This window comes from Dipodomys merriami, unplaced genomic scaffold, assembly GCF_024711535.1.
Source record: "Dipodomys merriami isolate MVZ:Mamm:240054 unplaced genomic scaffold, mDipMer1.0.p SCAF_25, whole genome shotgun sequence".
In the NCBI taxonomy this organism is placed as follows: Eukaryota; Metazoa; Chordata; class Mammalia; order Rodentia; family Heteromyidae; genus Dipodomys; species Dipodomys merriami.
Genome location: NW_027203937.1, coordinates 13,789,982 through 13,804,143, shown reverse-complemented (window position 1 = coordinate 13,804,143; position 14,162 = coordinate 13,789,982). Strand labels below are relative to the sequence as shown.

General features: G+C 38.0%; 1 protein-coding gene across 2 annotated transcripts in view; it reads right to left on the bottom strand.

Moving 5' to 3' along the window:
• Rsf1 (remodeling and spacing factor 1) overlaps window positions 1–14,162 on the bottom strand; it is a 128,035-nt gene that overhangs the window by 60,537 nt on the left and 53,336 nt on the right. For both annotated transcript variants that reach the window (XM_070034934.1, XM_070034932.1), the window contains exon 3: window positions 1,738–1,830. In XM_070034934.1, coding sequence (XP_069891035.1) covers window positions 1,738–1,830 — 93 coding nt within the window. The remainder of the gene's footprint in view (window positions 1–1,737; window positions 1,831–14,162) is intronic.

The following is a 14,162-nucleotide window of genomic DNA, read 5'->3' as shown; positions in this document are numbered from 1 at the left end:
ATTGGTCATGTAGAACTGACAAATCAAACTAGTTAACACATCTATTACCTCAATGTACATATTTCTGTGGTAAGATTGACAAAATTAGTAATTTTCAAGTATGTAATATGTTGTATATTATATCTTGTATGATAGATCTTCTGCCTAGCACAATTTTTGAAAGTCAGACCAAAAACCTCTCCAATCAGACTACCCTAACTGTAACTTATGGTCACAACCATATAAAACGTTGCTTTTAGATATTATAAGGGGTACTTGTATCTGGCTTATTTCACTTAATGTTGTCCAGGTTCATCATGGAACAAATGACAGGATTTCCTTCTTTTTTTTTTTCCAGCTCAATAATATTCTACTATGTATATATACTATGTTCAATCTACTCATTTGTATTCAAGTTAGATTTGATTCCATTACTGCATCATTATTGCAGTAAACATCAGAGTACACATGACTATTTGACCTAAAGATTCCATTTCTGTAGACTACATACCTAATCAGTGGGATTACTAAATCATTTGGCAGTGCCATCTTAAAATTTCTGAGAAAATCCCTACTTTTTGTTTCAAAGTGGTATTTAAAAAATGGTAATAATGGGCTGGGAAGGTGGTTCAGTGGTAGAGCGCTTGCCTTGCATGCCATAGGCCCTGTGTTCGATTCCTCAGCACCACATAAGCAAAAAGAAAAAAAGCCGGAAGTGGCACTGTGTCTCAATTGGTAGAGCACTAGCCTTGAGCTGAAGAGCTGAGGGACAGTGCCCAGGCCCAGAGTTCAGGCCCCATGACTGGACCCCCCCCCCAAAAAAAAGGGTAATAATATGTTTTCTGGTACTCTGCTGCCTGAGGCAGAAGGATCTTTTGAGCCCAGAAATTTGAGATCTGCGGCCAACATTGTAAAATCTCATTTCAAACAAACAAATAATATCAACATAAAATAAAACAAAGTTGGACATTTTAAAGTTTTAAATGCTGAATGAACAGAGTACCTGAAAGGCATAAGGTTTCCTATATGCATCTTGAAAACAGCAATTAACATGTATTAACTTGTGGCACTAAAGGGATAGCTATGAATATCTCTATGGTTATAGTAATAACCATATCCTGTCTCTAACACAGACACATTGACATATATTTTTAGAACCATCATAAATATCTTGAAGTTCTTTCAATAAGTCTAGTTATAAATTACTGCAAATCTTACAAGTAGTGAATTTATTGTTACATTTTTCACAAAGCATATTTTCTCCTCTTTTATGATGGCTAATTACTAATTAGAAAATGAGAAAAAAGGAAAACTCAAACTTCAAAATAAGCCTATATTGAGATGACCAAGTGCTTTTGTATATTTTAATCATATACAATGGGATGCCCTTAGTCATCTCAAAAACAATATAAAATTACTAGTAATCAAATTATTATTGAATTACTAGGTTGGTAAACTTCTTTAGAATAATATAGCAAGGAACTGAAAACAGTGGGTAAATGGAATTTAAGGCAATTGTTTGCCCATTCTATTAATGTTCTTAGAAGCAGAAATAATTCAAATTCATTATGTTTTGAGTACAATTTTAAAACACACAAAAAAGAAAGAACACTTTTAAAAATCACTGAACTGTAAAAGATTAAAAGAATCTAGTCTTCTGTCTCAATGTCTATTTTTCATTTATTTTCTAATCTAACAAGTAGTCAAAAGTGAAAACTTGAATTAAAAAACAACTGTAACAAATAATACACTTATTACCTTTAAGAGCGCTAGTTTGCATTCAACACTCATTTCAAGATAGCCCTTCTTCTCCATCTCCCATGCCCAGGTGCTGTTAAACTCTTGGCATATCTGTCAGAGAAAATTAATATCTTGATACAAGAAAACACTTTTACTAACATTTAGGTTGGATTGGGAATGTCCTGCAACTGCTCTTGGTTCTCAAAGTCTGGTCCCAGCTTGGGGGGTATTGGAAGGTTGTAGAAGGCACATTTTGGCCTAGATCCCTTCCTCCATGTCTTCCTATCACTTGCATGGATGATTTCTCTCTCCACTCTTATTCTCTCTCTCTCTGGCTTACTAACACAACAGTGATAGTCTCCTAATATGAAGCTACATGTTCTTGTTAATATATATTTATAAAAGAGAATTTACATGAGAAAGCTGACTAACCCAATTACACTCTAAAATGACTAAATCCATCAGAAGTGTTTGCTAATGTCAGATAAGTGAACTTAAAAAGGGGGTATTAAGGGGTACAGGTAGAGAGAGAGAAGATGAAGAGGGAGAGCAAAAGAGAGAACCTGAGAGTAAAAGGAAAATTTATTAAATGTATTTACAGGTTAGACCCTAAAGTGATTGAATCAAAAGCTAAAAGATCAAGATCTAAAACATTTTACCCCAACTAGACAGATAACTGAAGGTTAAAAACAACAGAAATGTCCACTAAAATGGCTACACAAAACGTACAATCTATTTAATAGTTTATTCAGTCACATGTCTAGCAAGTATAAAACTCTAGATTTGATACCCAACACCACACACAAAAAAATGTTAAGTATATGATTCTATTGATTCTCTGTAGACAAAATGTTTCAAATAATAAAATCCACAGAAAATATATTAGTAGTTGGGAAGGAATAGGCAAAGGGACAATGAGTTCTAATGGGTAGAAAATAAAATGTTTAGCAATAAAAAATATTTTGCAATCAAGACAGGGTGCTTACTCCTTATATACACTAGCATGAAAGGTAAGTCAGAAGACAGGTCCTGAGTTCAAGCTCCAGTACCAGTATACACATATAAAAAAGGTGCCAATTCTGAGGTAATATTTTTTTCTCCCCTGCCACCACATTAGGATTTGAACTAAGTATCTGATGTTTTTACTCATTGGCTGGTGCTCTACCACCTGAGCCATGCCCCTGAGGTGAAATTTTCAAAGTATACTATGACCTTGTATGGCAAGATAACAAAGAAAACCCTTCATACTATAAATCTATGCTAACTCAAAAATAAGTAATAATGTCAACTTTGCAATCTTTCGGTAAACTCTTTCCTTCAAGGAAACGTTATACTGGAAATGGCTCTGTGGCTCAAGTGGTAGAGCGCTCGCCCTGAACTGAAGAGATAGTGCCCAGGCCCACAGTTCAAGCCCCGCGACTGGGGGAGGGGGGGGGGGAGGATGGGGAGGAAGGGGCGCGCAGAAGTTATACTGAAAACATTTAACATAGACTACCAAGAAAAATAAAACTTCTATAAAGCTGTTTTATTTTCACACATTTTATTAACCATAACAGCATGCCTCAAATGCAAAGAGTATGATTGGAAAGTAGCTTTTCCAAGTATTGTTCTGTAAGTAGCCTAGAAGCAGCGTAAATATAAACAGACATAGCTGTTTAAAATCATACAGACTGAGATCCAAATCCTGGTTCTCTCTACTAACGGTCTTGTCGGACCAGCCACCTATTTCAATTTCAAATTTGTCTTCTGTAAAATGTAGATTCTGTGGTAAGTACAAGAATATGTGCCAAGTGGTTGTTTGTTAGGCTCAGTGGTAGAGTGCTTGCCTTGCATGCCTGAGGCCCTGGGTTCAATTCCTCAGCACCACATAAGCAAACAGAAAAAAAGCCAGAAGTGGTGCTGTGGCTCAAGTGGTAGAGCGCTAGCCTTCAGGCCCTACACCAAAAAAAAAAAAAAAAAAAAAAAAAGAATATGTGCCAATAAATACTTGCTATGTCACAGCTTTATTACATAAATATGATCCAAAAACTATTGCAGAAAAATCACCATTAAGATAAACTAGAGGGCTTCGAATGTGGCTCAGTGGTAGAGAGCTTGCCTAGCATGCATGAAGTTCTAGGTTCAATTCCTTGGTACCACATAAACAGAAGAAAGCATAAAGTGCTGCTGTGGCTCAAATGGTAGAGCACTAGCCTTGAGACAAAGAAGCTCAGAGACAGTGCCCAGGCCCTGAGTTCAAGCCCCATGATAGGCAAAAAATGAAAAAAAAAAAAAAAAAAAAGATAAATTAGAACAAAAACGGAATTGAGTTAAAAGTTACGAAAAGGTAGGTCAGAAATGGTCAAAATTACATAAATAATATTTAATAACACCTAGTTTCAGATATGGAGATGAAGCATATCGATGATGTAAATAAAATAACTAGTGACTGATTTGCTTTAATTTCCTGCTTTTGGGTGGGGGAAGGGGGGAGGCTGGGAAGGGAGGTGAAGGATAAACAAAGGAGGAGGCTGCAATGCTTGGTAAGAAATGTATGCATTATCCTGCCCATGTAATTGTAGCCCCTCTGTACAGTATGTTCTCAAATAAAATAAAATAATATTAAAAAAAATAATTTCCTGCTTTTATTTTTCTAGGGAATTAATAGTATCTTATATTAAAATTTTCCATTGTTAAGTTATGTACCTATTTTGATACTGAATATGTTAGAGCCTAAGATTATTGCTAAAGCTAGTCAAATTTCCTTTCTATAACACTAAATATTTCTTATGGTGAAGATAGGTAATATAAGCTTACATACTTATAATGAATGTATAATACAAAATTATTTACTAGCAATTTAAGTACACTCAAAAAAAAATTTTTTTTTTTGTTTTTGGGTCCGGTTGTAGGGTCTGAACTCTGGGCTTGGGTGCTGTCCCTCAGTTCTTCAGCTCAAGGCTAGCGCTCTACCACTTGAGTCACTGCACCATTTCCGGCTTTTTTCTGTTTATGTGGTGCTGAGGAATCGAACCCAGGGCCTCATGCATGCAAGGCAAGCACTCTACCACTGAGCCAACTTCCCAGCCCCTACACTCAAAATTTTTGTCTCCATCGCCAATTTTTATTTGGGGGGGGGGTCAGTCCTGGGGCATGAACTCTGGACCTGGTCGCTGTCCCTCAGGTTTTTCAGCTCAAGGCTAGCTCTCTACCACCTGAACCACAGTGCCACTTCTGGCTTTTTCTGCCTCTGTGGTGCTGAGGAATCGAACCCAGGGCCTCATGCATGCAAGGCAAGCACTCTACCACTACTGACCTACCTTCCCAGCCCCAACCATCACCAATTTTTATTTCATCACTTACAAAGAAATTCCCTTTTTTCCTTGTCACTACTATGGTTTGAATTAAAAACCTTGTGCTTATTCAGTCTGCTTGCTCACTTAAGCCACATGATCAGTCTGTCTTTTGCTGGAAATGAAGTTTCTTTTTTTAATTGGAGATGGAATCTTGCAGACTTGAACCTGGACTGGCTTCAAATCTCAATCCCCTAAACTCTACCTTCCTGTATAGTTAGAATCACCGGCATAAGCCACCAGTGCATAACTCCAAACAGACATCTTTTAGCCATTAAAGTCTCCTCTCAACTCAAAGTACTTTCTAATCTACTTTTGGTGTCTGGATTGGCAAATCCAGATTCAAGATAGCTTGTGTAATTAGAACCACATAATATTGTTCATTTGTGTCTATTTTCTCATTTGATATAATGTTTTCATTAAAGTGTAATCTTTAATGCAACACTCAGTCACCTACTGATGGATATGATTTGTTTCCATCCATGGCTACAGTAAGTAATAACATGTAAATATTGGTGTAAAGTATATGAGTCCCTGCTCATATGAATATGCCTATGAGTGAAACTTCTAAGTCATATGGCAAATCTACAATTAGCTTTTGGAAGATCTGACAAACTCTTTTCCAGAGCAGGTGTACCATATCACATTTCCATAAAGAATATGGAGGGCTTCAATTTCCCCATCACCATACCACACTATTCACATTCAATTGTTTATCCTGTTAGGTATAAAGTAGCATATAATTGTGGTTTAGAATTGCATTTTCCTAATGACTAATGATATTGAACATCTTTTGACATGCTTATTATTAGTCTTCGTATATCTTCTTTGCAGAAATGTCTATACAAATTCATTATCCATTTTTGAAATAGGTTCTTACTGTTGCTCAGTTTTAGCTGTTATTTGTGAAATCTGGAATATAACCCTCCTGCCCCAGGTATGTGATGCAATATATGCACTTTGCAACATCACCTATCCTATTCTACAGGTTCATTTCTACTTTCTTCAAATCCTCTGATGCACAAAAGCTTTTGGTTATGATGAAGTGTCCATGACCCATTTTTTTCTTTGGTTGTTCAATCCTTTGTTGTCATATCTAAAAACATCATTGCTAAATCCAAGTTCCCAAAGATTCTTATTGTTTCTTCTAAGAATTTTACAGACTTATGTCTTATACTTATATTATTTATCCACTTTAAGTACTTTTTTGTATATGATATAAAGTAGATAGCTATAGTATTTTGGAAATTGTTATATTCAGCCAAAAATAATAATATGGGCTAGAGATACAGCTCAAGTGACAAAGCATCTGCTTTGTAAGCACAAGGCCCTGAGTTCAAACACCAGTACCACTTTAAAAAACAAAAACAAAGCCAGGCACCAGTGGCTCACACCTGTAACTCTAGGTACTCAGGAGGCTGAGATCTGAGGATCACGGTTCAAAGCCAGCCTGGGCATGAAAGTCTGTGAGACTCCTATCTCCAATAAACCAATCAGAAAACTAGAAGTGATGCTGTGGCTCAAATGGTAGAGCACTTCTTGCCTTGAGCTGAAGGACAGTACCCAGGCCCAGAGTTCAAGCCCCATGACCGACCATAAAAAAAAAAAAAAAAAAAAAAAAAAGAACCTCAGTAAGTACTCAATAAAAAAAAAAATTTTTTTTAAATTTCCAATCATGGGACTTGGACTCTTGAGCCCGGATACTGACAGAGTTCTTTTGCTCAAGGCTAGTGTGCTACCACTTTGAGCCATAGCACTATTTCTCCAGTTTTGGTTAATTAGAGATAAGAGTCTCAAGGCCTTTCCTGCCTGGGCTGGTTGAACCACAATGCTCACAACTCCGGCTTCCTGAGTAGCTAGGATTTATAGGCATGAGCCACCAGTGCCTGGCAATAAAATCTTACATTATCTATATTATAGTCTCTCTCATTTTCGGTTCAGTCAAGATTTAAAAAAAATATGGGTTAGTACAATAGTAGTTTTCAATAGATATCCAAATCCTTTTATACTGATCAAATTTAAAGCAATGAGGAATGCTTTTAGGTTGCTACTTTAATGTAATTTCTTAAAAGGCGAAAGTTTTTCTTTTTTTTCCCGTCGGTCGTGGGGCTTGAACTCTAGGCCTGGGCGCTGTCCCTCAGCTCTTCAGCTCAAGGCGAGCGCTCTACCACTTGAGCTACAGCGCCACTTCCGGTTTTCTGGTGGTTTATTGGAGATAGGAGTCTCACAGTCTTTCTTGCCCGGGCTGGCTTTGAACCGCGATCCTCAGATCTCAGCCTCCTGAGTAGCTAGGATTACAGGCGTGAGCCACCAGTGCCCGGCTGTAATTTCTTTTAAAACACTGATATACTGGTAAGTATGCTTACTGAGCAAGTATCTGACTAAGAAAGAACTTTAAGACAATCTTATTATTATTAAATAGTTGTACAAAGGGGTTACAATTTCATAAAACTCTTAAGAGGAACAGGTTTCTGATGTCTATCTAAAGGGCAATCATTACATAAAAATTTTTCTGGCCATAATTAAGGTATTAGTACATCATTTTCTATGGGGAAGCTTTTAGATATGTTATAATACAATTCACTGGACTACTAGAAGTCACAGACATTCCATAGAAAACAAAAAAATAAATAAAATCAACATTTATAAACCCACAGTATAAACAATTTCAGCCAAGTTATTATCATTTTCTGAATGAGTTCCAGAAATTTTTTAGGGGGAAAAAAATGTCCCTGAAATTGTTCTGTGTGACTCAAGAAGTAGAATATGAGGCCCTGCATTCAAACTCCAGTACCATCAAATAAATAAATAAATAAAATAGATTACTAATTAAATAAATAAAAGCAATGTGCTAGTTCTATGGTAATTTAGTACTAATATTTAATATTGCTGAGTCCCAACAATTTGACAAGCATTATAATGAAGTTGCAGGAATTCTTAATATTGATACCTGGGTTCAAACAATGTTGAAACTGAGTGCTCAGGATGTAGAGTTTATAAACACAACTGAAGATAATATGAAACTGAGTGGTTCTCTGAGTGGTTTTTAACCACATTTGGTCAAAACTGTATATAATAAATCCACAAATAAGATAGACTTATTTAATTCACATATACCTTCATTAAAAAAAAAAAAGAGGGACTGGGAAGGTGGCTCAGTGTAGAGCACTTGCCTTGCATGCTTGAGGCCCTGGGTTCGACTCCTCAGCACCACATAAGCAGAAAAAAAAAGCCAGAAGTGGCACTGTGGCTCAAGTGGTAGTGTGCTAACCTTGAGCTGAAGAGCTGAGGGACAGCGCCCAGGCCCAGAGTTCAGGCCCCACAACAGGACCACCCACAAAAAAAAAAAAGAAAGAAAAGAAAGAAAGAAAGAAAGAAAGAAAAAAAGAAAGAAAGAAAGAAAGAAAGAAAGAAGAAAGAAAGAAAGGAAGAAAAGGGTTTCTCCTTGTGTGTGTCTGTATCTTTGTGTCCTGTCCCTCCATAGTACCCACACTCTGCTAGAGTATGCCCCTGCCCTTCTGTTTGTCTGCTTTTTTGTCTGTTTCCTTGCTTGTTTACTTAATAAGCTCTGCCAAGTTTTCTTATCCCTCCCCCCAAAAAAAAGGTTAGGAGTGCTGGGTGTGACACAAGTGGTAGACTACTGCCTAACAACCGGTGGGGGGAACAGAAGGGGAGGAGGGGAAGGGGGACGGGGGCGTGGGGAGAAGATCTGGGTCAAGAAAGTGTTTTAAATATGCTCTCCAAGAATCATTGAAGTCACAAGGATAGACATGAAAATAAAAGAATTATCTCAGCAACGCAAAATTTACTCCTGTGCAGAAATGTACACAATCAGCCCAAAATCTGGCAAGCAAGCACACAGAGCAGGCAGATCTGATACTTAATTCCTAATACAGCAGGTCCTGCTCCTCTGCTCAGATTGGTTGGGATCAGGTTCACAATCTGCTTACGATTGGCTACTGAATAGTTATAATGTATTTAAATGAGATGATTTTGAAATAGGATTAACAGTACAAAAGTAATCTCAAAATTTACCACGCCCTCTACTATTTTTTTTTTCTTTATTTGCTGATTGTGGGGCCTGAACTCTGGGCCTGGGCACTGTCCTTCAGCTCTTCAGCTCAAGGCTACTGCTCCACCACTTGAGCCACAGCACCACTTCTGGTTTTTTCTGCTTCTGTGGTGCTGAGGAATCAAACCCAGGGCCTCATGCATGCAAGGCAAGCACTCTACCACTGAGCCACCTTCCCAGCCCACTCTGCTATTTCTTGAATAGTCTGGGGCATGTCCTAATTCCATCTTAAAAAGAAATCATTTTAAGACAAAAACCTTACATTTCAAAAATCCTCTCTAATCCCAGAGCAGTTCCTCTTTTCCTAAACCAGAGCCAAGCTACCAGGCCAAAGCAGGAACTTTTAAGCAATACACTTTTGATAGACCAGATAATTTTTACCACAAAACTTAAATAATTTATATATCTAGTATAAAAATATTAAAAAAAGAATTAGCAGAGTCAGGTGCCTCTCCATTGCAAATTCAGTATTTGTTGTACACTACTACCTGTAATTCACTTATAAGCAGGGTCTTTTTTTTTGGGGGGGGGGTCAGTCATGGGGCTTGAACTCTGGGCCTGGGTGCTGTCCCTCAGCAATTAAGCTCAAGGAGAGCACTCTACCACTTGAGCCACAGTGCCACTTCCAGTTTTCTGAGTGCTTTATTGGAGATAAGAGTCTCTTGGAGGACTTGCTTGCCCGGGCTAGCTTTGAACTGTGATCCTCAGATCTCAGCTTCCTGAGTAGCTAGGAATATAGGTGTCAGCCACTGATGCCCAGCCAAAATTAGGGTTATTCTTATCCATAGAATAAATGGTGTTTGTTCTGTGTGCGTGTATGGCTTGAATTCAAAGCTTTTTTGCTCAAGGCTATCACTTTAGCCACAGCTCTACTTCTAACTTTTTTAAAAAATTAAGGTAGTTAATTAAAACTAAGAGTCTCACAGACTTTCCTGCCCAAGCTGGCTTCAAACCATGATCCTCAGATTTCAGCTTCCTGAATAACTAAGCTTACAGATGTGAACCACTGGCACTGGGCAAAATGGTGTTCTTTAAGAAATATTCTAGGGCTCGGAATGTGGCTTAAGTGGTAGAGTGCTTCCCTAACATGCATGAAGCTCTGGATTCAATTACTCAGTACTACATACAGAGAAAGAGCCAGAAGTAACTTCCTGTGGCTCAAGTGGTAGAGTGTAGCCTTGAGCAAAAGAAGCTCAGGGACAGTTCAAGCCCCAGGACTGGTCGAAAAGAAAAGAAAAGAAACATTCTACAAAGTAAAAAAGAATGTGAAAATGCTTCATAATAAAAAGAATTTAGCGCTTATGCTAATGCTATGGTATTACTTACTTTCAATTCTTACTTTCTTAATTTATAATCTATGTGACCCTGGACGTAACTTACCTGTCTATGATCCAGGTCACAGAGTAAAAGGTAATGCATGTAAAATGGCATGGTACCTAAAGTAAGTTTTCAAATATTAGCTTTTATCATTATTGATTTTAAAACATGAAGAAATTAGAATACTAAAAAATTTCTGGTAGACAATCTGATAGGTCCTCTAAAAGTTGAACACAGACTTCCCAATACTCAGCAACTAGATAAATACAGCAGAGTAAAGAAAAAACTTGTGTATAAATTTGCATAGCAATATTTTAAAGCAGCCAGAAAAGCTAGAAAATTATACAGAAGTCCAGAATACGCGAAGTAGAATAGTAAGTAGGATTGGAACTGACTAGTAATAGTTACTGGGTATCTTTTGGGGTAGATAGAAGTGTTCTAGAACTAGATGGTGGTTATGGTTGCATAACACAGTGAATATATTAAAAACCAATGACGTTTACAGTTTAAAATGTAAATTGTATCTCAATAAAAGGGAAAACCAGGACAGGTGCCAATGGTTTATGCCTATAATCTTAGCAACTCAGGAGGTAGAAATGTGAGCATCAAGGTCCAAAGCTAGCCCTGTAGACAGGCAAATACACAGGCTCTTATATCCCACTAAATATCAAAAAGCTAGAACTGGGGCAAGGCTCAAGTGGTAGAATGCTTGCTTATCAGGCTTGAGGACCTGAGTTTAGTCCCGGGTACTAACATGAACACACCCTCCACACACACACACACACACACACACACACACACACACACACACACACACACACACACACACACACACACACACACACACACACACACACACACACACACACACACACACACACACACACACACACACACACACACACACAGTATTTTAATGATAAAAAATAAAAATATCACTTTTAATTTATTATTGAGAAATGTAACAGTAAAGAAACATCTGAAGCTTGTCAAAATGTGACCAAATTAACAAATGACAAAAGATGACTGATGAGCCTTATTTATTTATTTATTTATTTTTTTGGTCCGGTCGTGGGGCCTGAACTCTGGGCCTGGGCACTGTCCCTCAGCTCTTCAGCTCAAGGCTAGTGTTCTACTACTTGAGCCACAGCGCCACTTCCGGCTTTTTTTCTTATGTGGTGCTGAGGAATCGAACCCAGGGCCTCATGCATGCAAGGCAAGCGCTCTACCACTGAGCCACCTTCCCAGCTCTGATGAGCCTTATTAAGGAATTAAAAAAATCAGCAAGACTAAAAGGAGGGAGAGTGGTATACAGTTTTTTTTAAAACCGTTGTTTTTTTGTTTTTTTTTTTGGTTCCGGTCATGGGGCCTGAACTCTGGGCCTGGGCGCTGTCCCTCAGCTCTTCAGCTCAAGGCTAGCGCTCTACCACTTGAGCCACAGCACCACTTCCGGCTTTTTTTTTTCTTTTTGCTTATGTGGTGCTGAGGAATCGAACCCAGGGCCTCAGGCATGCAAAGCAAGCGCTCTACCACTGAGCCACCTTCCCAGCCCCCAAACCATTGTTTTGATCAAAGCCATCTATTATCAATTTACTTATTTTCAAAGGATTTCTCAATCTGTTGCTAGCACCAAGTAGTAGAAATGACTCTGTCTTCCCTTTTCTTCTGAGGAACAAAGGAATGACATCAATTTCTGCTGAAATGCAAAATACACCCCAGAAGAGACACTTTAGGTTATTTCCTAGTAAATGTCACTCTAAGTATTAAGCCCTAGGAAATACTCCTTGCTTATTTGCAAAGAAGCATATTTGCTTGCATATTTAAACATTTCTTGGAATTGGGTCCTCTTAAAATCAACAACTTAGGAAGCGGTGCTGTGGCTCAAGTGGTAGAGCTCTTGCCTTGAGCTGAAAAGCTCAGGGACAGTGCCTAGGCCCAGAGTTCAAGCCCCACGACCGACCAAAAACAAAAAAAATCAACAACTGAACTAAAATGGATCATATTTCTTCTTTAAAAACCTCTAAATCACCTAAGGGGGCAAACACTGAAGAGACTAAACAGCAATAACCCACACCCCCTGTTTCTTAGAAATTGTTCTGAGGCTAAAGAACATCTACTGTTCTTTCTTTTTTAAAGGATATGCAATTAATAATTTTGTTTTCCTTATTATTTTTGAAAGTTTTCGTATGGCTTTGGGAAGAAGTAGGATGGCAGAAAGAAGTAGGATTGCAGGAAAAGAGAGGCACAGGTGCTTAATTTGTGAAGGCAAATTTATATGTATTAGTAAAGTAGTATTCATTAGTTAAGGTATCTGAAATTGCTTATCATTAACAACCAAAGGAAAGAGAAGCATTTCACGGAAGTATGAGAGTTCAAATGGAGAAATTTCTTTGTACCTTGCCAAGTAAAAGGAATGTGAAGTATTTAAGTCCACAGCCTACCTAACTAAACTAAAATGTAAATGCATGTAAAATGGCATGCTAAGAGGTCTTAGCAGGTCAGGTAGTTTAAATTTCCACTTACTGGGTTTATTTTTATGAGGTTAATTCTACCTTAAAAGTAAAAAGTCATTTGGGGATTCTGCATACTGCTCTCCAGAGTAGTTGAACAAGTTTATGTTCCCAATAACAGTGTAACAGTTGGCCACATTCTACCAGTATACATTATTGTTAGTTTTCTTGATAATGGCCATTCTTACTGGGTGGGGTAGAACTTCAATGCTGTTTTGATCTGCATTTCTTTTATGGCCAGAGATGTCTACTGGCCATAGAGGAGATAATCACAAAGGCTTTATAGCTATGTGCATACGACCATATAAAATGATGCTTATTGAGGGGCTGGGAAGGTGGCTCAGTAGTAGAGCGCTTGCCTTGCATGCTCGAGGCCCTGGGTTCGATTCCTCAGCCCCACATAAGCAAAAAGAAAAAAGCCGGAAGTGGCACTGTGGCTCAAGTGGTAGAGTGCTAGCCTTGAGCTGAAGAGCTGAAGGACAGCGCCCAGGCCCAGAGTTCAGGCCCCACGACCGGACCCAAAAAAAAAAAAAAAGAAAAAAAGAAAAAAAGAAAAAAAAAATGATGCTTATTGATATGCTGGGAAATGTGGCTTAGTGATAGAGTGCTTGCTTAGTATCCATGAAGCCCTGGGTACAATTCCTCAGTACCACATAAACAGAAAAAACAGGAAGTGGCACAGAGGCTCAAGTGGTAGAGCAAAAGAAGCTCAGGGATAGTCCTCAGGCCTTGAGATCAAGCCCCAGGACTTGCAGTTCTTTTCATTTTTTTTCTTTTCTTCTTTCCTTTTTCCTTTGGCTTATTCCCTTCTGCCACTGTTTTTTTTTTTTTTAATTTATTACTGTATCCTTTGTCTTGTATGTAAGTTTATCTGATTTGGGAAGTTCAACAATGAAACCCACCAGATACTATGTTGATATAAACTATATAACTTGGAGGAGAAGAAAGTCGGGAGGGGAAAAACTGGGAGAGAATGAGGGAAGGAACAATACTGTTCAAAAGGAAATGTACTTATTACCTGACTTATGTAACTGAAACCCCTCCGTACATCACCTTTACAATTTAAAAAAAAAAAAAAAAAAGGGTAGTCACCAGTCTAGATTTTTGAGTTCTAAGCCAATCTGGATAACACTGGATAATAGGTTTGCAAATACAAGATAGAAATCAATAATGAATGCCCTTAGTTGAGCTGAGTTGCTAGACATCTTACTT